The sequence below is a fragment of the Brachyistius frenatus genome, unplaced genomic scaffold (genome assembly GCF_029030835.1).
Source record: "Brachyistius frenatus isolate BFR_SWC_R1_liver_20210118 unplaced genomic scaffold, ASM2903083v1 Contig_85, whole genome shotgun sequence".
Classification (NCBI taxonomy): domain Eukaryota; kingdom Metazoa; phylum Chordata; class Actinopteri; family Embiotocidae; genus Brachyistius; species Brachyistius frenatus.
This window is the reverse complement of record NW_027210684.1, coordinates 1,800,790-1,825,380: the sequence shown is the minus strand read 5'-3', so window position 1 is coordinate 1,825,380 and position 24,591 is coordinate 1,800,790. Positions and strand designations below refer to the sequence as shown.

At 38.4% G+C, this 24,591-nt stretch overlaps 2 protein-coding genes across 7 annotated transcripts in view; one reads left to right on the top strand and one right to left on the bottom strand.

Annotated features, from left to right (window-relative positions):
• The first annotated feature begins 6 nt into the window (after positions 1–6).
• LOC138627472 (myosin-7-like) lies at positions 7–1,882 on the top strand. The gene is made up of 5 exons (XM_069709814.1): positions 7–215; positions 378–482; positions 577–672; positions 1,014–1,148; positions 1,756–1,882. The coding sequence occupies exons 1-5, from the start codon at positions 51–53 to the stop codon at positions 1,771–1,773; spliced, it is 519 nt and encodes a 172-aa protein (XP_069565915.1). The 5' UTR covers positions 7–50; the 3' UTR covers positions 1,774–1,882.
• A 13,319-nt stretch (positions 1,883–15,201) lies between these two features.
• Positions 15,202–24,591, bottom strand: part of map4l (microtubule associated protein 4 like) — a 114,807-nt gene continuing 105,417 nt past the window's right edge. For all 6 annotated transcript variants that reach the window (XM_069709783.1, XM_069709785.1, XM_069709786.1 and 3 more), the window contains one exon: positions 15,202–21,610. In XM_069709783.1, coding sequence (XP_069565884.1) covers positions 21,606–21,610 — 5 coding nt within the window. In that variant the 3' untranslated portion in view covers positions 15,202–21,605. The remainder of the gene's footprint in view (positions 21,611–24,591) is intronic.

Below are 24,591 nucleotides of genomic sequence, written 5' to 3'. Positions count from 1 at the left end.
AGTGCAGAAATGCTGAGGAAAAGGCCAAGAAGGCCATTACTGATGCTGCCATGATGGCAGAGGAGCTGAAGAAAGAGCAGGACACCAGCGCTCACCTGGAGCGTATGAAGAAGAACATGGAGCAAACCATTAAAGACCTGCAGCACCGTCTGGATGAAGCTGAACAGATCGCCATGAAGGGAGGCAAGAAGCAGGTGCAGAAGCTCGAGGCCAGGGTGAGTGTCACTATTTTTCAATTTTAAATAAGAGTTCTAAGAAATCATAAAATCATCAAACCTGGATAACTTGATGTCTTAGAAGTACAATAATTCCTCATGAACAAAACTCGACAAATATTGAATGTAGAAACTCAATCATCATATGTTTTTCCTCAACAGATCCGAGAGCTAGAAACTGAGGTGGAGGCTGAACAAAGAAAGTCCAGCGATTCTATCAAGGGAATACGGAAATATGAAAGACGAATCAAAGAGTTGACCTATCAGGAAAGCTTTACTCCCTTTACAAAATGGTGGAATACATAGTATAACTTGTATTTAAAATATCCCCAAGAATGCTTTGATTCTTTTTCATTTTCAGACTGAGGAGGATCGTAAGAATCTTGCCCGTCTGCAAGATCTGGTCGATAAGCTGCAGCTGAAGGGCAAAGCCTACAAGAAAACTGCCGAATTGGCTGTAAGTACAGAGAAACTAAGAGCAAAAAAAAGCACAATACCTGTCTAAGCTCGTAGCACTTGTGCATAGTCAATACCACATCTCATTTAATTCTCAGTACAATTTTTACTGTTTGTAGTTGATGTGGGCAGTATGGCAAAAATTACATCAAGCATTGATAAAATTACTTTACAACAGGATTATACTCATCAGCTCAATGATTTGTAGTGCATGAATAAACATTACCATTATAGACCAGTAAAATCATTAGAATATTAATATACATTCCAGTACATGAGGTGCAATATTAATGTCAAATACATGTCAGGCACTCATGAGGATATGGCGTTTCTATTCTACAGGAGGAACAAACCAACAATAATCTCACAAAGTTCCGTAAACTTCAGCATGAGCTTGATGAGGCTGAAGAGAGAGCTGACATTGCCGAGTCTCAGGTCAACAAGCTACGTGCCAAGAGCCGTGATGTGGGGTCAAAGGTACGGTTTTCTTTTTTCTTGATCTGTGATAGGCAATTCTCTATTGTAGGCTTACAGTAAATATAGTATTAATGGCGCTTCCATAGGTTAGGTTAGGTTAGGTAGTTACTTTATTAATCCCCGAGGGGAAATTTTTTCGCTACAGCAGCATACAGGAAGCAATAAGATAATAATAGAAAGCAATAAAATAGCAGTAAAATAGCAGTAAAAAATATAAAATATAAAATGCACAGTATATACAGTACAGTATATATCTATATATATTATATACAAACAACCAAGAAACACAGACAACAGTGTTATTGTTGTGTGAAATTACATATTATGTACAGTTTTATTATCATCCTACATGGGGATTAAATTGAAAAGAAAAAGGTGCTGTTTATGAGTCAGTCAGTACATCACTACCACAACATATTGATGCCACTTGTCTAATAGTAACAAGTATTTGCAAAACTTATGAACTAACATGTAGAGCTGAATAAACAACACTTGAAGTATTTCATTAGTTTTTTACTTCAGAAACTATAATGCATTAATTTAAAAAGAAAAATTAAAATACATGTTCCATTGCTAACTTCTTTCTTGTTTGTGTTTCTTATTTCAGAAAGGACACGACGAATAGTGAAGCTCATGGTCTGAATTATCATTTCTGAGGCATCTGATATTTTAACAGTGGTGTCTCCCTATGCATGTTGGTTGTTCAGTAGAATAAAATGAATCTGCATCTCAAACTACACCACCACATGTTTTTTGTAGCTTCTCCATATACCTTATAAGTACATCTGAACAAAATATTGGGGTACTGGTTACAGTGAGGCCTTAGGACATGTTTCCAACAGGTTTACAAAAGAATTTAGTTATCTGACAATAATGGCTGATCTACATGTATTAATTACTGTTACACAAATAAAAGGCATTTTCTAATTTTAATTGACGTATTTATCTATGCCACAATCATAACTTTTATATAACATTGAAAAATGTCACTTCATACACACACTATCAGTGTTCAATTGCGTTACAATAATGCAAATAGATCTTTGAATGTTGAAATAATTTACAAATAGTCTGAATAAATGATCTGCAGTTATATAGCCCTTTATCATCTTAGCAGTCTTTAAGCACCCTACAGTTTGCCTCCCTTTCGCACAAGGTGCTTGCTTGCCATTGGTACCCACTTTGGATTCAGTTTCTTGCCAAAGGAGACGTCAGCATGTGCACTGGGGGAGCTGGGGTCAAACCACCAAACCTGTTATTACTGGCAACCTGCTCTACCCACTGAGCCACAGCCTACAACAGGGGTGGGCAATTAACTTTCCCAAGGGCCCTCATGAGAAACTGGGACTGTTGTGGAGGGCCAGCCCAATAGGCAGACCTCAATTCTGCTCAATAATAATTTGATCTCTTTATAAAAAACAGTAAATTGTATGGTTTTTATTAGCTGCTACTGGTAGTAGTAGATGCTACAATTAGGCTATTAAAATGTGGTGCAAGTATTTTAAAAACGTCAACATCATATCACTATTCAATCAACATTCACAAAAAAGATTTTGAAAATGAGCATATTTTTGCAGTATTTCAAAGACCAGCATTAAATTAACTTTATATAAAAATGTAATAAGTGCTATTAATATTTTGTTTGTAGTGTAATTACCTAATTTGCTGTTTTTCAGTTATTTGTTTTTGTTCAGAGAGAAGGGTTAGGTATATATATAAGAGCAATGACACCTCCAGCCCACAAAGCACCCACAACCAATGATTCAAGTCTTAATGAGGGTATATAATTACTGACTTACTGAATTAAAGACAGTTTTTTGCTTTGCTATGTTTCTCAAGGTAAATTAATCACAATTCTCGGACAAAACTTAGTTAACAAGCTAACCTCAGGTAGCAACTTAATGGGGAAGAAACGCCCGACGGAGTTGGTCCCGGTGAGAACTTCTCCCTCCACAGCTCCACTGCGGCTCAGCAGGTAACTCTCACTGGAAAAACTGATAAATTCATTCGATATGTCTTGGGAATCTCAAAATGTCGTACTTTGCCGTCGTACAGGCCTCAGTGGAGCAGCCAGTTACAGCAATATGTGTAAGGGACAGCCAAATGGCCGGATGTGGCCCAGGGGCTGTAAAATGCCCAGGTCTGGCCTACAATGAAGTTGAAAAACTAAACATACATGTTAATAGATTCACACGGGCAGATCAAGTACACTTTCTAATACAGTACATAATGCCCCATATGACCCGGTTTTAAAGTCCATGTACTGTAGCAGTTATTGGTTGGTAAAAACTTGATTAACATGTTAATGGTGAGATGATTCAATCAAGACACCTTTAGAAAGGCTGAGTTGAACATACTATACTGGGTGAGGTCAAAAGTGTGGTTTGTAACCTCACCCATTCAGTCAACACAGTATTGGGGCACAAATCTAGGAGTACATCGCTGCAGGGGGGGTTAGAAGATTAAACCGTCACTCAACAATGATATCAATGCCTTAGGTTACATAACAGCAACATGTGTAAGTTCTTCTGGACTTGATTTTTGTTTTGAAAGCATTTTTTCACTAGATAATTGGCAGTTACTTAGCTTTATATGAAAAAACCCATGCAGATCATTACTTACACAGAGGTTTAATCAAGTCATAACAAAAACTACTATGCTGAGTATGAAAATCTATAAGATCCAACTGTTCAATAAAATATACAGTACTTTTGCTATTTATCCACAACATAATTCACTATTCCATATAATAATGAGAATCAATCTCATCTGTCATAATATGTTGTCAATTTGTTGACCATTATGAACATCTTACTTCTCAAATAGGCTCAACTGTTATAATGGGGTGCTCTTTCTGAAGGTGTCTGATTTTTCTAATTTGTTCTGCTTCACAATAAAAGTCTGTGATTATTTGGAAGAAAAGAAAAGAACCTCTGCTCTTTTTCAAGTAAGTGTTATTCAAACATGCAATATTATGGTATATTAATTGTTTCTACTTAAAAGCAAATTGTTGAAATTTAATACAATAAACCTACAATTATATTTTCTCAATAAGCTTGCAAATGTAAAATGCAATATGTAGTATCTTCTGGCTTCAAATACATTTTTATATCTACATGCACCGCTTTTACCAGTTTAATTTTTAGAGTTAACATACCTTAAGTATTAATATTGCAACAACAAATAAAATGCAGACCATGCATTTCAGATATAATATTTCACATAATGAAGTATAAATTATTTTTTTTAAATCAATTTATATATAATGCAATTAAACCCCACCTTTTGCCCTGTTTGTCTTTTTCTCGCAATGTTGAGTCGTCATCAGCAGATGAATCTACAGAAGTCTTCCAGATCTGAGTTCAGACACACCAACCACTAACTCTTTCTTCGTCTGAATGGGAGTAAGGAGAAAGGGCAAGACAAGAGAATGACATATGGAGGCAGGGACTAATACTCAACACCTCCTCAAGTGACCCTCTGTAAATAACAAGTCTTCTAACAATAGCAACCTCATCTAAAAGCACAGTTGGCTTGGAGTTCAAACTTAGAAGAGACAAGGTGCCTTACACCTTCCCTTGTGTATGCATGTGATTGCAGAAGTCAGAAATACAAGGACTGTGGACAGCTGGGAATGAGACCTTTAATGGAGAACTGGCTGCTCCACTGAGGCCTGAAATAGTTTACAGCCAATTAAATGAGTTCAGTGGTTTAGTATGGAGGCAAACACGCAGTCAGCATTATGTATGTCCACTGTATGGAGCGGAAACAAAAGAGCTTCCTGTTGTTAACTACACTTAGCCAGGTTCAATTATTTGGTATTGGTATAGCAGGGCCTGCCAAGTGTTTCTTTTGGAACATCCAGTCATCAATCTATGAATAACATCAATGGTTACGTACTGAAAATATTTGCTCAAAGTAACAATGTTTTGGTGGACTACCTTTCTTGTTCTGATGACAAATTACAGATTTCCATTTGAAATATGTATTTAAAGTAAAAAAAAATAAGGCAGAACACCCATTTTGTTTATGTATTTTGGGGTGGATCTTCAATATGTTTCTTTAAAGGTCATTCATGGGAGCATTAGGGCCTGTATTACTTGTAGTAAAATGTATGATCAAGTGACAAGCGTTATAGCCTCCCCCTGCTCCATGCGGTGCGCCACTCCATTCTTGCACAACTGGAGCAGTATTGAAACTTTATGATTCTTGTAATTTGATTTGTAAAAAATATTAACAACATATGTGTATTTCTTGTCTAGGTTGTAGCCTATTTCAAGCCTTTTTGGGGGTTATTGTGTCAGAAATGTTGGGTCAATCTTTTTTCTAGATGAGGTAATTTTCTATAATTTTACTGTATAATAATACACATAATTAGGTCTAATAATACAAGGGGCTTTCTGTCAGCTTGAACTATGTTGTTTCCAGTCACAGCAAATCCTTGTTACAACACTGACCTATCCTTATTTTACAGTTTAATCCTGGCTGAAATACTATCCAGCTGCACAATTCTAAATGACGTTCCACCAACCAGACAAAGCTCTTACCATTACTCTTCTAAATGTGCATGGCTGATGGTTGACGGCACCCACAATAGTGTGAAGTTAACTCTGTTAAAAAAGAAAAAAAAACACTTTAGCACATGCCTGACTTTTGTACACACAATATGTGTGATTTTACATTATGTTTAGCTGTTGTGAGGTTGGAAGCATATTTTATCGGATGTATATTTGTATTCTCTCTCAAAGGATGAGCTGTTAGGTACAGTACTGACATGACTAACCTCATATTTTGGTTAACTTCAGGGATAAGCTTTGTGCTGTTATTTAATGGATCAAATGTATTGCATTGGGTGTGTGCTTACAAAGTCGAGGCTGTTATACACCAGGTGTAGCTGTCTGATCTTATTTCTTGCTTGTTCTGTTTTTCTCTCCAGTTGCTGCAAGAAATCCCAACTTCACACATACATCACCCCCAAAAACTAGCATCAATGTTAATTCAACCAAAGCAGTTCCAAGAGAATCCGAACTATTGTTTGCATTTTGTTTAAAAGCTTCAGTAAAAATATTAGGATTGATATTTTTGTGTCATAGAAGATGCAGTTTTTCAGGCTTGTCTGAAACTTAAACATAATTTAATATAAAACAGTCATTAGAAAATGTTCTCAGGCTTAACGTTTGAATCTTTTCTTACATTCGTTAATTTATTGTTGACTTTTGTTCCCTTGTTCGAATGGTTGGTCTGTGACTTTAAGGCTGTCTATTGCTTGTATGATCACCTGTTGCTGTTTCTCTGCACATGAAAACTCTTCGTTCCTGTGCTGTGCGTCAGAAGCCGTCCCCAAGCTGACCACTCATTCCATTAGTGTCATGAAGGCAGCCAGCAGGAATTTCACAGGTGATCTTTGTGCCCAAGGATACAACACCATGCCTAAAGGCAATTACAAGGGCAACAGTATAATGTTGCTTAACTTAAACAAGCGCTTGCAGGCACAGGTGCGCTTATGTAGCCAGACGAAGTGGGGGCAGGAAGGTTTTTGGTACTGTCCCTGATAGATATGATCTACGTGCAGGGTTAGTGACAGTGACAGTTGCTGCTTTTATTTTGGTCGTACTGTCACTTCAAAAACAGTGAAGCACGAGATACACGAGAACACGGAGTTCACGTGAGGTGTAGAGATACAGAGCGGCAAAGCCTGGGAATTAGAGGCCCGAGCATTAGCATTTAGCATCCAGACTGCGCTGAAAGGAAAGACTTGAACTACGAGTAAGTAGCGGGAGAAGTCGCTAATAAATGCTGAATTACCTTCTAATTGGGTTGGTTAACTGTTTTGGGACATTGTGTTAAGTTATATGCGTCTGCCTCGTTTAGAGGGGAGACAGCTGCCATGAGTTCCATGTGTATGGGTCTGAGCACACAGGCCACACACTGGTGAGAGGGAACCACTACTGGTGTTTTCTATAGTGTTGTTTCCAGTTGTCATTCCTGTTATATTGTAATCCTAATTGAGTGAAAAGCAATTGTTTCATTTTGCTGTCAATTGTTCTGTACCTTCAAAATTTGCCAAATTAACGCTGTGCTCCAAGAGTGCAGTTGGGGGAAATAAAAGACTAACATAAGAAATATATTTATCTCGGTGTCCGGTCTCCTCCTTTTAACCAGGCCACACTTATGTCCACAGAGAAATTGCAGACACACCCAGACCAGTCAAAAAAACAAGTGTTTGGGGCTGATGTTGACTTACTCAAAAGGTACAGCTTCCACCTGCTCCATGCTGGTCATGGTGCTGCACACTGTTCAATAACAGGAACAGTCATTGATCACCCCCATATATTAATATATAAAAATACACTGCAATCTTTTTTAACAGGAGAGGAAAATTAATAACTTGCGACTGATATCGTTATCATTTTCTCTTCAGACTGAATGGCTGTAACATCTCAGAGAGAAGTCTTGAAGTGTTGTCCTCAGTTCTCAGCTCCAAATGCTGTCATGTGAGAGAGCTGGACCTGAGTAACAACAACCTGCAGGATTCACAACTGGAACTGCTGTCTGCTGGAATTGAAGAGCTCACACTTGTACTGGAATGTCTCAGGTCAGGATGCATCAAGTTCAACTGTTGATCATTTAGAATATGAATACATTAGTGGATAAACCTCTTTAATGTGTACAATTCGCTGTGTAATAACCAAATACCACAAATTCGTATTACGATTTCTTCAGAATCTTGCAAAGTACAGCTGTATCGAGAAAGGCTAGTATTCCAACATGGCTCCTTTAGCACTGGTTGCAGGTTAGAGAGCAAACTGGCTACCTTTTCCAGGTGGCTGCTGCAAAATTTGTTGTTTAGGTAGTTTGTTCCTACCGTCAAATATGCCGCACAGAAGTGTTTCCTATTTAGTGGCCAAGGCATGAAAACCACAGGATTAGGGTTAGGAAAAAAATAATAGTTTGGTTTCAAATGATGACTTGAATTGTGTTGGGTGTCACTACTTCCTTAAAGTTACACGATTATTGTCATCTGGCAACAACGTTTTCAAATACTTTTCCGGGTCAAGGTTGGAAACAGGAAGCCAACACCAATCTCCTACAATCTCCTCTTGTATTGATCCATCCACCGAACCCACCTCCTCTTTATATCTTCCTATTTATTAATCATTTGAACTGTGTCACTCCATGGACACCAGATTGTCATTGTTTATATGACCTCAGAGATTGTAAGATGTCCGGCGTTGTTTTTTGGAGGTGGACAGAGGTTGTTTTATGCGTCTGCAGTGTTTAAAGGTTGTCTGATCACAGAGGAAGGCTGTACTACTCTGGCCTCAGCTCTGAGCTCCAACCCCTCTCATCTGAGAGAGCTGGACCTGTGGTAAAATCATCCAGGAGACTCAGATGTGAAGCTGCTGTTTGATGGACTGGAGGATCCACACTGGAGACTGCACACTCTGAGGTATGGAGAGGCCCAATACAGAGCTGGAAATATTCACTCAGCCCGTGTTTTTGAGTGATGATGGATATGAGTATCATTTGAACAATCTCACATGTAGAAGCCTTTTTTCTTTCTTTCTTTCTTTCTAAACACAAATAGTAGACATTTGTGTAAGGAGTCTCCAAAGCGAACATATCCAGGAACAAAAGCAACAAGTGTTTGTTGGTCATTATTTTTTCAGTATAGACAGATGTCTGCATGTTAAAGGAACAGTAGATCATTTTTAGCAATATAATGTTTTGCCTTCTGTCCACAGTTTAGATTAATTTAATCTTTGTGCAGAGATCCATGTTTTGCCCAACTTGGCACAGAAACTGCAAACAGGGGGAAGAGGTGAGCCTAACTCCATTAGAAGAGAAACATTGTATCATTAAAGTGACAACCACAGGAAAGGACTTTTAAGACGCTACATTAAACTGTATTTGTCCAAATTTGGGTCTGCTCCTTTATCAAAATAAGTGTATGAAAAGTCTATATCTCCTTGTTGAAAGAGAATGTACTTGTCTGCCCTCCTTCTTTCAGGATGACACCCAGGGAAGTCCAATGGCTGAGACCAGGACTGAAGAATTGTACATGTGTTTTTAAATTGATTGCAAAAGGTTTAACATATTCAGCCACTTTCAAACTGACATCACTCACTTAAATCTGTGATGTCATGTGTCACCATCAAAGTATCAATAAGTGAGCAGATGATTAATAGATTAATAACTGCAGTTGTATTGTGTTTTGTTCTTACCATTAGATTTCTGTGAAATCGTACTTCATGACACAAACACAGTAAACAGACAAATCAAACTCTTCAATAAGACACGCGTGAGGGAGGATCAGCCATATCCTGATCATCTTGACAGATTTGAGCAGCCTCAGCTTCTGTGTGAAAATGCTCTCACTGATCGCTGTTACTGGGAGGTGGAGTGGGAGCAATGGGTGGCTGTATCAGTGTTACAGAAGAATCAAAAAGAGAGGAAGAGCTGACTGCAGGTTTGGCGAGGACAATCATTCCTGGAGTCTGAGGTGCTCTGATGGTGTTTACTCTGTCACAACAAAAGCGAAACATCCATCTCCTCCTCTGTGTCTAACAGAGTAGCAGTGCATGTGGACTGTTGTGCTGGCAGACTGTCCTTCTACAGAGTCTCCTCTGATAATCTAATTCACCTCCACACCTTCAACACCACATTTACTGAAACTCTTTATCCTGGGTTTGGAGTCTGGGCAATTAGTTACAGTATTCATTGTCTCTGTGTTCAGTTTAGTACAAAAAGTCTCCTCCAAAATGCTGTAAATGCAAACAACAACAATGCAAACATGTAAACAAATGTCTATCATACTGTATGTTGTAGGTATATATCCTGCACATTCCAGTTTATGGTATCAACAGCTTATAATTTGAGAGTTTGTTTTTTCCTGGTCTTATAGTTAAGGTCAATACTGTACCGTTACCACAATAACTATTTTGTTTGCATAACCATCCTTGAAACTATGAATCTGCAAAGGCAAAATATAAAAAACCCTAACATGAAATTCATCAAATAAATTTGATTTACATTATAAAAAATTTAAAAAAAGGAGAGCAAAGTAATCCGTCATGGGAATTCAATTCAGGGTTAAAATCTATATCGTCTCTGCCTAGATCCTTGACATATACTTTATGTTTACAAATTTTCTGTTTACTGATACTACTTTTAGAGTACTGTTACTATTTTACTTAGTTCTTGCTCTTGGTGTATTTGACAGTTGATTTAGCCACTAAATCAGAGACTCTGCAGAGGTCACACTGTTACCAGGACTACATAATTGCAGAGAAAGCTGAAAGATTCAGTTAGTTTCAAATACTTAAACACCTATTTATCCTGTTGATCTATAGCTCTAAAAACTAGAAAATCATAACGGTATCAACAGTTATCACAAACATAAACTAATTTTTACAGATTTGTTGATTTTTCTTTTTTGCTGCACGGTGCATTCTCTGTAACTTTTTATTTCATCCTCTGCTTGCCACTTTTTTGTTGTTGTTTTTTAGCTGTTCATCTCTTGGATGTTCCCTCAGTTGTCAGTTTTTGGTGGATACATATTTTTTCTTTTTTTTCACTGCTTTTCTAGTTGAATTATTTTGCAGTGAAATCTCGGTCATCATTTTTACAGTGTGTCCTTGGATTTGATGTTTTCACTGTATTCCCTGGTGAAAATGTTTTTGCTCTGCATTCACTTTTCTTTTTTTTCTATTCCTTTGATATCATTTTTACAGTGATTGGTTGTAATTTTAACAAAACATATCCAATTATATAAATTATTTTGAAATGCACCCACTGATTGTTTGTCTAGTTGTAATTATTTGCAGTGTATCCTCTGGTCCCATGACATTACGATGCCTTTCCTTGATTGTAATTATCATTGACATTTTTCACAGTGTATGCCCTGTTGTGAACCAGACTAGTCTTATAACATTTAAATGTCAAGTGTCTTTTAGTGGATCATCTCTTGGTTACCAGGGTTATACATTTTTTATTCCTGGCTAACATTCTTACATTGTGACAGAATTTGTTTTTGTCTTTGAAAAACAACAGCAAATATTGCTGATAATAAACCCACATCAAACTTGGTGACCCAAGTGACAAAGTAGTGCAAATTCACCATTTGGTTTATGAATTGCCATTTTCAGATGGACCACTGGAACACTGATCAAAGGGAGTGAATTTTGCAAATGGAAACTTTGTAAATTTAGTCTATTAAGCCAAAAGCACACTACGTCCATTTTTATTCTCAGTCTATGATACTTTAAGGCTTTAACCATATTTAATTGAGCTAAGCAGCTGTGCTTCAGCACACCCTTCTGGTGATAAGTAGTTATATCACCTGTAAAATGGCATTTTCAACTCAAATCCAGTCTCGTGTTCCTGCATTTTCAGTTTGTTCATTGTCCTAAGATACAATACACAGTAGGTGGCATTTCTCAGTTTGTGAACACTGAACAAACATGCTTTCAATTTCTTAATTACACAAGATACATTCTTTTCTAACACCACGAGGCTATTTGGCAGAGACTTAATTAAGGGAGCATCTACTTAACAGTGGGGGAGACCTCTTTTCATTTTTTCAGTGAAAACTCTGTCTTAGGATCTACTAGTTGGCAGCTGCAGACCTTGCCCACGGTCAAAAAAGTTAGAGATGAATGAATCAAGTCCTCTTTCCCTGGTCCCTGTGAAGTCAATAGTTTGCACAGAATCATTGTAGTTGGTCCTTTTCATGAAAAGTTCCTCTAGATGAGAGCCATTACGGTAAAAGGATTTTGACTGCATTGATGTATGAGGGAGAACATTCTTGTTCTGTGAAATATTCACAGTATTTCACACAACATAAAACCTCTAGATTTTCATGTCAAGCCCTACATTTATTTGTTTCAAATTCCCCAAATAAAGCAGTGAAATCACTGAAATTCGAAAATTCGACTTTCTGCTCCAAAGGAAGAAGGTGGCCAGGAGTTTCAAGACTGCCTCAACATTATTAATACCCTCACCTGGCTTAAGAGAAGCTTGCTAGCTTTACTCCCTTACTTCATACCAAACACACTTTTTGATAAAACTGGGGCTCTTTTCTTTCTTTGAAGATGTAACCAAACAACTAAATTATACATATTTTAAGAACAAGCCATCTTGCAAGGAACCAATCTTTATCCACCGCTTTCTTTCCATACATCCCTATTGGGGAATAACACAGATGTCACGGTCACTAAATCGTTGTTCTACCTTACTTGGCATAACATAAATATTAACCATGTTTAAGCGGCACAGTGGTGCAGTGGTTAGCATTGTCGCTTCACAGCACAAATGTTCTGGGTTCAAATCTGGGCCTGGGCCTTTCTGTGCAGAGTTTGCATGTTCTCCCTGTGCCTGCATGGGTTCTCTCCTGCAGCTTCCTCCCACCGTCCAAAAACATGCAGCTCAAGAAATGGTCTGTACTTGTATAGTGCTTTTGGTCTCAAAGAGCTTTAACATGGTTTTCCCATTCACACACACTAATGAGACAGATCACCATGCAAGGTGCTGCCATCAGGAGCACAATCACACACTGATGGTTCACCATCGGGAGCAATTTAGGGTTCAGTGTCTTGCTCAAGGACACTTAGGCATGTGGACAGGAGGAGCTGGGGATTGAACCACCAACCTTCCGATTAGTGTTCAACCCTCTCTACCGTCTGAGCCACAGCCTCCCAGTAAGTTAATTGGTGGTTCTACAAATTGCCTTTAGGTGTGAATGGTCTTTGTTTCCATCTGTCTCTACATGTTGGCCCTGTGATGGACTGGCGACCTGTCCAGGGTCTACCCTGCCTTCGCCCAATGTGAGCTAGAATAGGCCTCCCGTCTCCAACAGCCCTGTTCAGGATAAAGCGGGTATAGATGATGGATGGTTCTTTTTTTAATGGTAGTTGTACCAAAAATAAAGTCAACAAAAATGGAAATAATACAAGTGTCATAAAAATAGAGTTTATGGCAGAGCAGTTCTCCTGTATTCCATTTGACTGCACTGGTAAAGTGGTTGGTGCCCTGTGGGTATTTTAGCATGTCCCTTGACATTAGAGGTCTGTTCTGAATGGAGACCCTGACATCCTGCATGAAAAATCCTACTTAAGTACAAGCACAAAAGTATTAGCAAAATATTGTTACAGAATTAAAATGTAAAAGTCCTGGTTAGGTTATATATTATTATTATATAACATAATTAGATTATTAATATTGAAGCATCATTGTGTCAGGATCATGTTACTGTGGCAGCTGCTGCAGTTGAGTTTAAAATACTCTATATCCAGTCTTATATCCAGGGAAAGCAGATAAATGTGAGGGGAGTCAGATGATGCTTGGAGAGGTAAAGAAGAAGAAACAAAGTTCTGATCCAAATATGTTTACAGTTTTTAGACATTTTCTCTCATCTTTTATTTTTGCTCTGATATTGGATCATTTGAACATTTATTGAAATCAACGATGTGAAAAGTTTAGAGAGAAATATTACTATTTGGTGGAGTTGCTAGTATACTTTGAAATGTGACCGTGTCTACACGCTGCTATTTGTAAGACGTCACAAGGCAAATAGATTGGAAACCAGCGGCTTAATATTTTCAAAGCTTGTTATGTTATCCATTAAGTAAAATCCTAATCTGAAAAATTACTAAATTTAGCTGTCAAATCAATGTAGTAATTCTTAGCTCAATATTTCCCCTTTGAAATGTAGCACAGTAAAAGATAAAATTGCATCAAATAGAAATATTCAAATACAAGTAATTAAAAAATGTACTTAGTTACTTTCTACCACAGATTTTTTTTGTGAAATGCATTACCTACTGTGCTATAGGAAAAACGATTTATCGGTCCATCACTCTTAATTATAAACATTACACTATTTCAAGACAAATTTGTTAAAGAAATTCACTGACCACTTACTGCAGCTGATGGCATTCTACTACTTAAACAGGTAAAAAAAAAAAATGTATGAAGAAATGACACAGCACTGATTTTTTGCCCATCTTTTTATTTCATGATTAATATTCACGTCACTGGTTAACAATTAATCACAATGAACATATCTTTCATACCAAATATTCAGAATTAAAGGGGGAGATGAGCTCTATCTAATAGGACAGATGCCTCTAACAATGAGCAGATTGTTGTTGTCTTCTGCATGCTCTTGCTATGGTGTTGTGTCCTACAGAATAATACAGCACAGGCTACAGTGGATCCATTCCACATCACTGAAAAGCAGGTTCTTTTGCCTGTTTCCTAATTTAAACGTCATTGAGTATGGGAAAAGAAAAGACCACACTATGACTTAAGGTGTGTGATTCAGCACTAACTTTTAATTTCCCACTTCCTTTGACATTCCAACAGCTAGAATATTAATTTTACTAGGCTGCCGGCTGCTTGTTGCTGTATATGTGGCAAAGTACACAAATAAAATGTTCAGTGCTGAGGTGATTATGAGCCTCTGTAGGTGGGAGACATGGGGACTCCAGGTGCATATCTACCAACACTACCAATAGTAGTACCAACTACTGTTTCCGGGTACATTTCAGATGTTTTAAACTTTGAGCTTAGCATTCATTGATCTATCCTCTGCTTTTTAATAGTGCAAACTGGTCCAGCATGTTCCAACATTTTTCATTGACAAGATAATTTGGTCCAAGACTTGCCTTAATTCAGTCCATTGTTGGTAGGTATGTCAAGGTGTCTATTGAGGAGCTGTCTAATATAGGACATTACTTTCTACCACATGCCAAAAGATTAAGTCTGGTTACTGCTTGTCTGACTGGGGGGTGGCCGTGGACAGGCTGGCCAGTGTGTGTCAGTGAAACCCATCAGATTGTTTTTTCTACTTTCAATGAACTTCCAGTAAGTCTGCCAATTCTAAAGTGTGTTTAAGTGTTGTCTTTTTGCAAAGCTCCTGTACTGTGAGTCATCGGATCATACTAAAAACGACACACACTGCCTTCCCTCCTGCCCCGCAGTTTGAATCTGATAAATAGTGTTTACATATGTGATCTATCTTCCAAAACAGAACAGAGACAAACCTCATACATGTATTCATAATCTTGCATCTTTAATACATTTTAAAAACATTCTTGAAACTTCAGCAGCCCTTTTCTTGGCAGAAAAAAGGCAGACTCTGAAAAAAGAAAAAGTACACTTTTCCTTTCTTCAGCTTTCTGTCTTATAGTAATAATACCATTATCAACCTCAACGGTAACAGGTTTATGAATGTGAACGCTCATCTGTCAACATCCACAACACCCTGTTAAGAAGTAAGATTTTTTTTCAGTTTTTTTGTTTTGTTTTGTTTCATTTTAGTTACGTCTGGAGTGATAAAAACATCGTGGTGCCTATATACAAGGGACAGTGTGAGATACTAGTGAAAGGGTGGTATTTAATTGCTACAACTTTGGGAATCAAACTGTTGTGAACAGACATCAGTGAATTTTTGTCCAAGCTGCAAAGCAACATTAACATTGTCCCACACCTGACCATACCGATTAATACGGTGTACTATACTGGCAATGTGTTCTTAACCTAATTATTCCACTGTAATTATATTAAACTTTTATCATCCTAAGTACTAAGGTGGCCCTTTGGTGTTCTTATTGGATATCTAAAGGATAAATTGGAACCATAAATGAAATTGTAGTTCTAAAAATACATAATTTTAGTTTAGGGATAGGGGCATATTACGAAATGACATGCCTGTTTCTAAATTCTAATTTTTATAATGCCATTTCCAATCAATCCTTAGCCAACAACAATTAAAGAAATGTAGCTACAAAAAGCAAATACCGGCCAAAGTTGAATAGGCTCTAATGTGTATTCACAAAAAATTTGGCATTTATGTTTTTGTGTTGTTTTTTCATCAGTCTATACATACATCCCTTGCTCATGATTGTGTTATCTCAGCAATGCCTTGAGGGAATTTTAGATTTGGCGCAAACATTCATTTGGACTTAAGGATGAACTGATTAGATTTTGGTTGTCAAAAGTCAAAGGTCACTCTGCTCTCAAGTATTCTATATATTTTTGCCTGAAGAAAAAAGAAAAGAAATTCAGTCAGTAACAGCTGCACAAATAAGAGTCACCTTGAGCACAATGGATAACAGGTGGAAGGATTTTGAAATACTATGAGTAAGAATAAGAATCCTAATCAACAGAACACAGTACAATTTGAAAAATGTATAGTTTTTACTTAAATAAATAATAGCGTTGTTGCTAGTCAGTGACACTAATGTTTTTGATCCTGTTCTTAAATTCTCAACTGCAACACTACCAACTGAAATAAAGCACAAGAATGCTCCAGGCCAGAAAGGGTTAACAGGAATTTCATTTTATTTTAGAGCCTGCAGATTTATCAATTGTGAGACAAGCAGCATGTCAAAAACTTACGAGCTAGTCTGGCAAACCTCGCTCACTTTTCAGTGTAAACACAACAGGCAGGATTTACAAATTTTCTCAAAATATGGAAATTACATAATTTTCATTTAATCGTTTGTCTGTTTTTGCAGATTAAACCTCAGAGATTTAGATGTTTCATTAAAACTTATTTCAGCAAGTTTCCTTTTATAACTGTTTTAGTGTCATTAAAATCCCTTACAGTTACTTAACATGCTGTGTGCTAACAGTGAAAGTTGTTAATGACCAAACATTCCACCAGAGACATGTGCTAAGAGGATGCCAGCCTAATTAGTACATATCATATCATTTAAGGTGACCATTGGCTTCCCCAAAAGTTAAGTTTCAGCCTTGAATTAATCAAAAACACAAATGCTCTCACTTGGTCAATGAGGCTTTGCAGCTTGGGCAGAATGTAAACACCAGTGAATGTTGACAGGAACAACATGAGGGCAAACTGGAGAGTTGAGTGTTAAACCATCATAGCCAACAGCACAACACCGACAACCAAAGTTCCACTAAAATCCACTAAGTTGACCAAGATGAAGGGGTATTGATGTGTTTATCAGCTCATCCTGGTCACACACTCTTACGCTGAGCTCCTTACACACAATAAGACTACTACTCGCTTCTATTTTTTATATACACCTACACCTATCAAAGTGCTTTCATACCTTTGTTCTTCTGTTCCCGAAGAAAGGTTCACATTATTGTTGTCATATATGACCCACGCATATGTAATGTTGCTTTTAGGCAACTCATGGGAATGATTAGGAGGGAACATTACAATATTAGATATACTTATATGGTGCTTTTAAATGTCTAAGTTAATTGATTGACTATTTGATCACTTGCTTTTTGATTATCATAACTTTATCTAACTACCAAGACTGTTTTGTTCCCAGAAGCACACATGTACAGTACACAGCTGATAATTTTTTACCAATATACAGTAAAGCAACTTTTTTACCACTTGAGTGCATCGAGAAATGAACAAGACTGTGTTCAAAGTGCACAAGACTTTTGAGTTTTTTGGGGAACTGTACATAATCCATATGACTTTAATAGTATTTAGTGTTCCAGACACAATAAGATAGTTGAAACCAGGACAGTATGGAACTACTGTAGCTTTTCTAATGTTGATGAAAGGTTTCTCAGTCAGCCTTTGTTAAGTCACACAGCCAGACTATCAGTGTTCCAGAGGCTAAACAGCGCTCTCTACAGGAGGATGCAGTGGTAACACTTCACACATCTGACAATTACAGCAGCACGCCACAGACATATCACGAATCCCTCAGTGTTTTCAACAGAGACCATCCCAGCCTATAATCCACTGTGAACAGACAGGGCCTTTTCTTACTCCAATATTGGTATCTACTGTAGTTCACAGTCTTGGATCATTACAACAACTAAATTTAGGTGATTTGTTAAGAAAGCATGCAGAAAAGAGGAGTAACCTCTCTTCTCCATAGTTAAATTTCAGACATTGAACAGTCGTGGAAACTGAAAAAAATGCTTTTCATCAGGTTCATTTATCATCAAGCATGAATTAGATATTCTTTAAAATGGAGTGTGTGGCGACTGTTTAAATATTTTTATCGTGTAAAATGTTAATTTTGCTCAATGAATGACAACTCAAACATCAAATACAACAACAGTATTTCTTGGATCTGCCTTGCTGAAATACTGCTGCATTCATGGCATTTTGGAGCTGGGCAGTTCCTGCTGTCCAGTGTTGCAGCATTTTTAAGAATGTTTTTTTTAAACCTAAGTGAATTGCTTGTTTAAAAAAAAACAAAAATTGATCTTTTTTAAATATTTAGTGTTATTCTGTTCAAAACAAACGAAAAAGTGCACAAAAATGTTTTTGAAAAAGAAAGTAATATAGCATTTTAAAAGCCATTTACCTACATCTATTTACACTACTGATATAGGGTAAGATGCAGTATTTGTCACTACAAGTGGCTTGGTACTAGCTCTTAGTAGGTTCAATCTACTAGGCAGAGTCTAGTAAATCACTAAAAAGTTGCCAAGAAAATTCCAACTTCAGATTTGCCATGAATGTAACATTATTCCCTTTAATTGGTGGCAGCGCTCCCTGCAAGTGAACTCGCTCCTCTCTCGTACCATTAATTTCAGTAGTTGTCTTTTGATCTCTGTCTGTCTGTACATCCTGTGTATGCACAGGTTATAGGAGGCCTTCCCTGGTAAGATCACTGTATTGCTGTCAGAGAGTTGGATAGAGACACGGGAAGAGGAAATAGACGAGAAGGAGGCGGGATGAGGTGAGCCTATGATGAAAATGTCTAACAATGACTGTGATAGGAACAACACACCGAAACAAACAGCTCATCATTGTTTTAACAATATCAGCAGAGACCACCAAAACACAACAAAGCGTTGTTTTCGATCTAGCACAGACAAATGCTTTTATGAACAGCATACCAGTTTTATTTTAGGGTGCTAATTTGTTTTTGTGAGTATCATACTGTTTATGTCTGTGTGTGTGTGTGTGTGTGTGTGTGTGTGTGTGTGTGTGTGTGTGTGTGTGTGTGTGTGTGTGTGTGTGTGTGTGTGTGTGTGTGTGTGTGTGTGTGCGTGTGCGTGTGCGTGCACACCAACGAGCATGTGTGTGCTTTCTTGTATTGATCTGTGCTTATGCGTATGTGTGTGAAGACAGGTAGGTGTCACAGAGTGGGTTCCATGACACACTGGCTAGAGGGAGGACTTAAGAGGGTGCGGCTCTGCAGCTCCACTCCTCTCCACTGGGCTGAACCACATGACCAGAAAGTGCCACATGTGCGCAAGAGAAGGAAGGTGCTGTCTGTCTGTCTGTCTGTCTCTAATACCCACAGGCAGACGTAAAATGCTCGTCACAGCTCAGGGTGACTGCTGGGGTCCCTCACAGTGGGTGCAGGTGAATAAGTGGGACTACCAGCTCCATAGAGGGTATGTCATCAGTGTGTGGACCTCAGGAAAGGGTGGCTGTGTGGTGGAAGAAATATTCATATTAAGACTGAAGTTTAGTGCCACTTAAAGTTTATGTCATGCAAAGGCCAAACATGTGAGTGTGTGAATCTATTTACAGATAAGTCTTACACTGAAATAGCTGTTGCTTAAGCTGGGTTTCTTTTTGTGGTATTTTTTTCAACCCAAAGCAAACTGACAAGAACTGCTGTGCTCCACATCCACAGTAGTTTGTGGACTTGTGCTAAGACCACATGACCAGGACTGAATCAAAGCTTTAGAGGTCCAGCTTTCTCTGCAATATAAGAACAACAGAATTGTTAAATAGTGCTACAGCATCACACTTATTATTCCTTTAGAAGTGTATATACCCTGATAAATTAACAACTACTGAGCATATCAATTAAGTGCTTAGACCACAGTAAGCAGAAAGCATGTTAGTGCTAGTCATCACAACAGCTCTCAGAGCTCCTATTTTCTCTACATTGGGCTGTTTATTCAGTCTAGGCAATTTGTTCTGATTATTGTACATCATTTCACAAAAAGCCTATCTGCCCAGTAGTTAACCAGACAATAAGTTTAAGTAGTGTATTTGAGAGACGTGTTTGTTCCACAGATTCCAGACTCCTCTCTTTTTTGTGGATCAGTTAATATTTTTTACACATTAGGGTTAGGGTTAAATAAAAGCCAATAAGCTGTAATAACTTCTTACATTCTGTTCCTTTCAATAGTCAGTACTGTCAAAATGGCTTGCTATTGGTCAGTGATGCAAATTAGCAAGTCACTAAGGTTTTACTTTACCTGCACAAGTGAGTCAAGGATCCTGGCAACATCACTGATGTATTATATTGATTCCCCATCGAAATTTAATGTACTGGTGACTGAAACTTAACAAGCGGCCTAAGGCAGCCTGTGAAACGGTGGTTGACATTGTCTGCAATCAGTGCTCCTTACAGTACACCATGTGTTAACCTTTTAATGTTACTTCATTAAAAGGTGCAGCAGATAGCTTTAATACTTATCACTGAGGGTTAAACTCTCATGTTCAAGATCTCTCCTTCAGCCTGAGTTTGTACTCACTCCTTCAAGGTCAAAAAGAGTGGTCTTAACTGAAAAATATTTGGCTCTAAGATCAAATACATGTTTTAGTGCCAAATCCTTTTTGAGCCAAAGCCACCTAGAGAAGCGACAGACCTGCCCTATCCCTCCTCCTACTGTGTTGATGATTATCATGCACTAATCACATCATTAAATGCTGTCTCTCATTGTAGTAAAAGTCATCCCAGAAACCCTTTTTATACCCACTTAATTAAGTTTTCTTCACCCATCACTTCTAACTTTGAGTATCGTGATACTGTAATAATAGCTGAGATAAATACGCATTATTGTAATGTATTTTAATGGTGCAATTATACCACTAGAAATGCTGTGAAATAACGTGTGATGAGCTGTAGAATTATTTATAATGAGATGGAGAGCTGTGCTATAATCAGGTGGACTGGGAATGGGGGTGTAGCATCTGCAAAGGTCTGCTAGCAAGGTTGGGAGATTAAAGTTTTCAATTGTGAAGGCCTGCGAGGGGGGAACCAAAGCAAAGCCTCATAACTGTGTTTAAACAGCAATTTGACTTGTAGGTTGAATATTCTATGAAAAAAGTGGCTATGCTCAATATACCAATACAGCACTGACTGTGATAGTGGGTTTACAGTTTGGGATGTTAGATTTGTGGTTTAGGGTTGAGGTCATCTAAATCTGTCCTTACAAGGAAATTTGATGAGTTGAGAAGCTGGTGGAACCCCACACAGAGAAACACAAACAGCAAGTGCGCTTCTCTGTGGTAGGCAGGGCCAAAGGTCAACCCAAGGTTGTTGAGAGGTCAAAGGTCAAGGTTTGTAGCAGGAAGCTGGCAGGTGGACCCCAGAGAAACACTGAGAGGCAATCGGTCAGTTCGGTGCTGCGGTGGGCGAGATGGAGGGCGGGGCCAGAGGGAAGTGACTGCGCTGTGGTAGGTTGGTTGGTCAGTTGATTGGCAGGTCGGCGAGTGCCATGCGAGTCCCACCAAAATCTGCAGGTCACTGGGACTCAGTCTGTGAACAGGAAGAAATAGGTTTAAGAAAAGGGAAGGCGATGAACAAAGAGAGATAATAGGAGTTTTAATTTTCCCAAGCAGTCTCTACCTAATAGGCTGTTAGTGTCTGGTGCAGGTTCATGAGAATAATGGGCCACATACAAAACACTCCTTTTTAAAAAAAAAAAAAAAAAAAAAAAATTGTATTAGCGTTACAGTCACCCATCAGTTAGGGCCACAGCAGCAGCATCAGGTTAACAGGAATATGTTGTACCACTGAACTTAGAAGGAGCCTATTTTCTCCCAAGCGCAGGGCAAATCCAGGTGCAATGGTATTTTTGTGTATTTCAACATGAACCCAACAGGGATTGTGTATTGGAGATGCGCCAGTGCAGTGCAAACTTTTTGTTGAAGTTGTGCCTTGCCTCCAGCAGCTCAGCCCAAGTCTAATTTGGTGGCAGTTGGTACAGGGATACTTTTGTGGCTTTAGTGGGTGAGATCTCACATTGCAGGCCTATCCAAAATCCCACAGACGGGTTTGGTGGATGTTTTACATTTTTAATCCAATTTAGATACATAATTAAAACAAGATGTTTTGAATGCAATCTTCAGATTCAGATAATCATGAAAGAAATTAAGATGACTGTCAGGTGAATCAGGCAATTGGTGCGCGTCATGACGAGTAGCAAATCTCAGCTATAAAATACAGTGCATCCGGAAAGTATTCACAGCGCTTCACTTTTTCCACATTTTGTTATATTACAGCCTTATTCCAAAATGGGTTAAATTCATTTTTTCCCTCAAAATTCTACACCCAATACCCCATAATGACAACGTGAAATAATTTTTTTTGAAATTTTTGCAAAATCTATTAAAAATCAAAAACAAAACAAAAATCACATGTACATAAGTATTCACAGCCTTTGCCATTACACTCAACATTGAGCTCAGGTGCTTCCTGTTTCCACTGATCATCCTTGAGATGTTTCTACAACTTGATTGGAGTCCACCTGGTAAATTCAGTTGATTGGACATGATTTGGAAAGACACACACCGTCTATATAAGGTCCCACAGTTGACATGTCAGAGCACAAACCAAGACATGAAGTCCAAAGAATTGTCTGTAGACCTCCGAGACAGGATTGTATCGAGGCACAGATCTGGGGAAGGGTACAGAAAAATGTCTGCAGAATTGAAGGTCCCAATGAGCACAGTGGCCTCCATCATCTGTAAATGGAAGAAGTTTGAACCACCAGGACTCTTCCTAGAGTCGGCCGCCCGGCCAAACTGAGCGATCGGGGGAGAAGGGCCTCAGTCAGGGAGGTGACCAAGAACCCGATGGTCACTCTGACAGAGCTCCAACGTTGCTCTGTGAAGAGAGGAGAACCTTCCAGAAGGACAACCATCTCTGCAGCACTCCACCAAGCAGGCCTGTATGGTAGAGTGGACGGACGGAAGACACTCCTCAGTAAAAGGCTCATGACAGCCCACCTGGAGTTTACCAAAAGACACCTGAAGGACTGTCAGACCATGAGAAACTAAATTCTCTGGTCTGATGAAACAAAGATTGAACTCTTTGGCCTGAATGCCAAGCATCATGTTTGGAGGAAACCAGACACCGCTCATCACCTGACCAATACCATCTCTACGGTGAAGCATGGTGGTGGCAGCATCATGCTGTGGGGATGTTTTTCAGCGGCAGGAACTGGGAGACTAGTCAGGATGGAGGGAAAGATGAATGCAGCAATGTACAGAGACATCCTTGATGAAAACCTTCTCCAGAGCGCTCTGGACCTCAGACTGGGACGAAGGTTCATCTTCCAACAGGACAACGACCCGAAGCACACAGCCAAGATAACAAAGGAGTGTCTTCAGGACAACTCTGTGAATGTCTTTGAGAGGCCCAGGCAGAGCCCAGACTTGAACCCGATTGAACATCTCTGGAGAGATCTGAAGATGTCTGTGCACCGACGCTCCCCATCCAACCTGATGGAGCTTCAGAGGCCCTGCAAAGAAGAACGGGAGAAACTGCCCAAGAATAGGAGCCAAGCTTATAGCATCATACTCAAAAAGACTTGAGGCTGTAATTTCTGCCAAAGGTGCTTCAACAAAGTTTTGAGCAAAGGCTGTGAATACTTATGTACGTGTTATAGTTTTGTTTTTTTATTTTTAATAGATTTGCAAACATTTTAAACAAACTATTTTCACTTTGTCATTATGGGATATTGCGTGTAGAATTTTGAGGAAAAAAATGAATTTAATCCATTTTGGAATAAAGCTGTAACATAACAAAATGTGTAAAAAGTGAAGCACTGTGAATACTTTCCGGATGCACTGTATGAAAGTCACTCAGGTTAACTACAAATAAGCTGCAATTAAATTACACAAAAGGGATAACAATTCAAAAGCCTTCTCACCTGCTCATCTGATGCAGTAATCTAGAAAGCCATGATACGGCGTCATTTACGCATAAAACATTAGGACAATGTTGCATGGCAACTTAGACCATTTAACTAATGATTGGAAAGTAAATTAGGCATAAACAAAGCTCCGGCTGCAGTTCATAACACCACAACACCAGTGACATTTTAAGCATATTTCTTTTTATCAGTGTTGTTTATAAATTAATTGCGTTGGAAAGCTCTAAGTTTATGTAATTTACTTATGCTCATTCCTTAACATCATCATGATTTCAGTATATTGGATGTTCACGTTGACATTTAATTATTGCTAGTGTTTATAAGATGCAGTTTTTTGTCTTATATCATTGATATAATGATTTCTACAGTGGGCAGTTGTTCTCATAATACCAGGCGAAGGGGCATTTATAATATTAGTTACGTCTTACCAAGCCAATTTAAGATCATCAGCATCATCATCATTATACACTGACACTCCACTGGGCCACAGTGGTTTACAGGGAATGAGAGCAGCTGATTGTATTGGCCATGATTAAAGTCGGCTGTGGCACACCTTCTAATTATCTACTCTCTTACCACT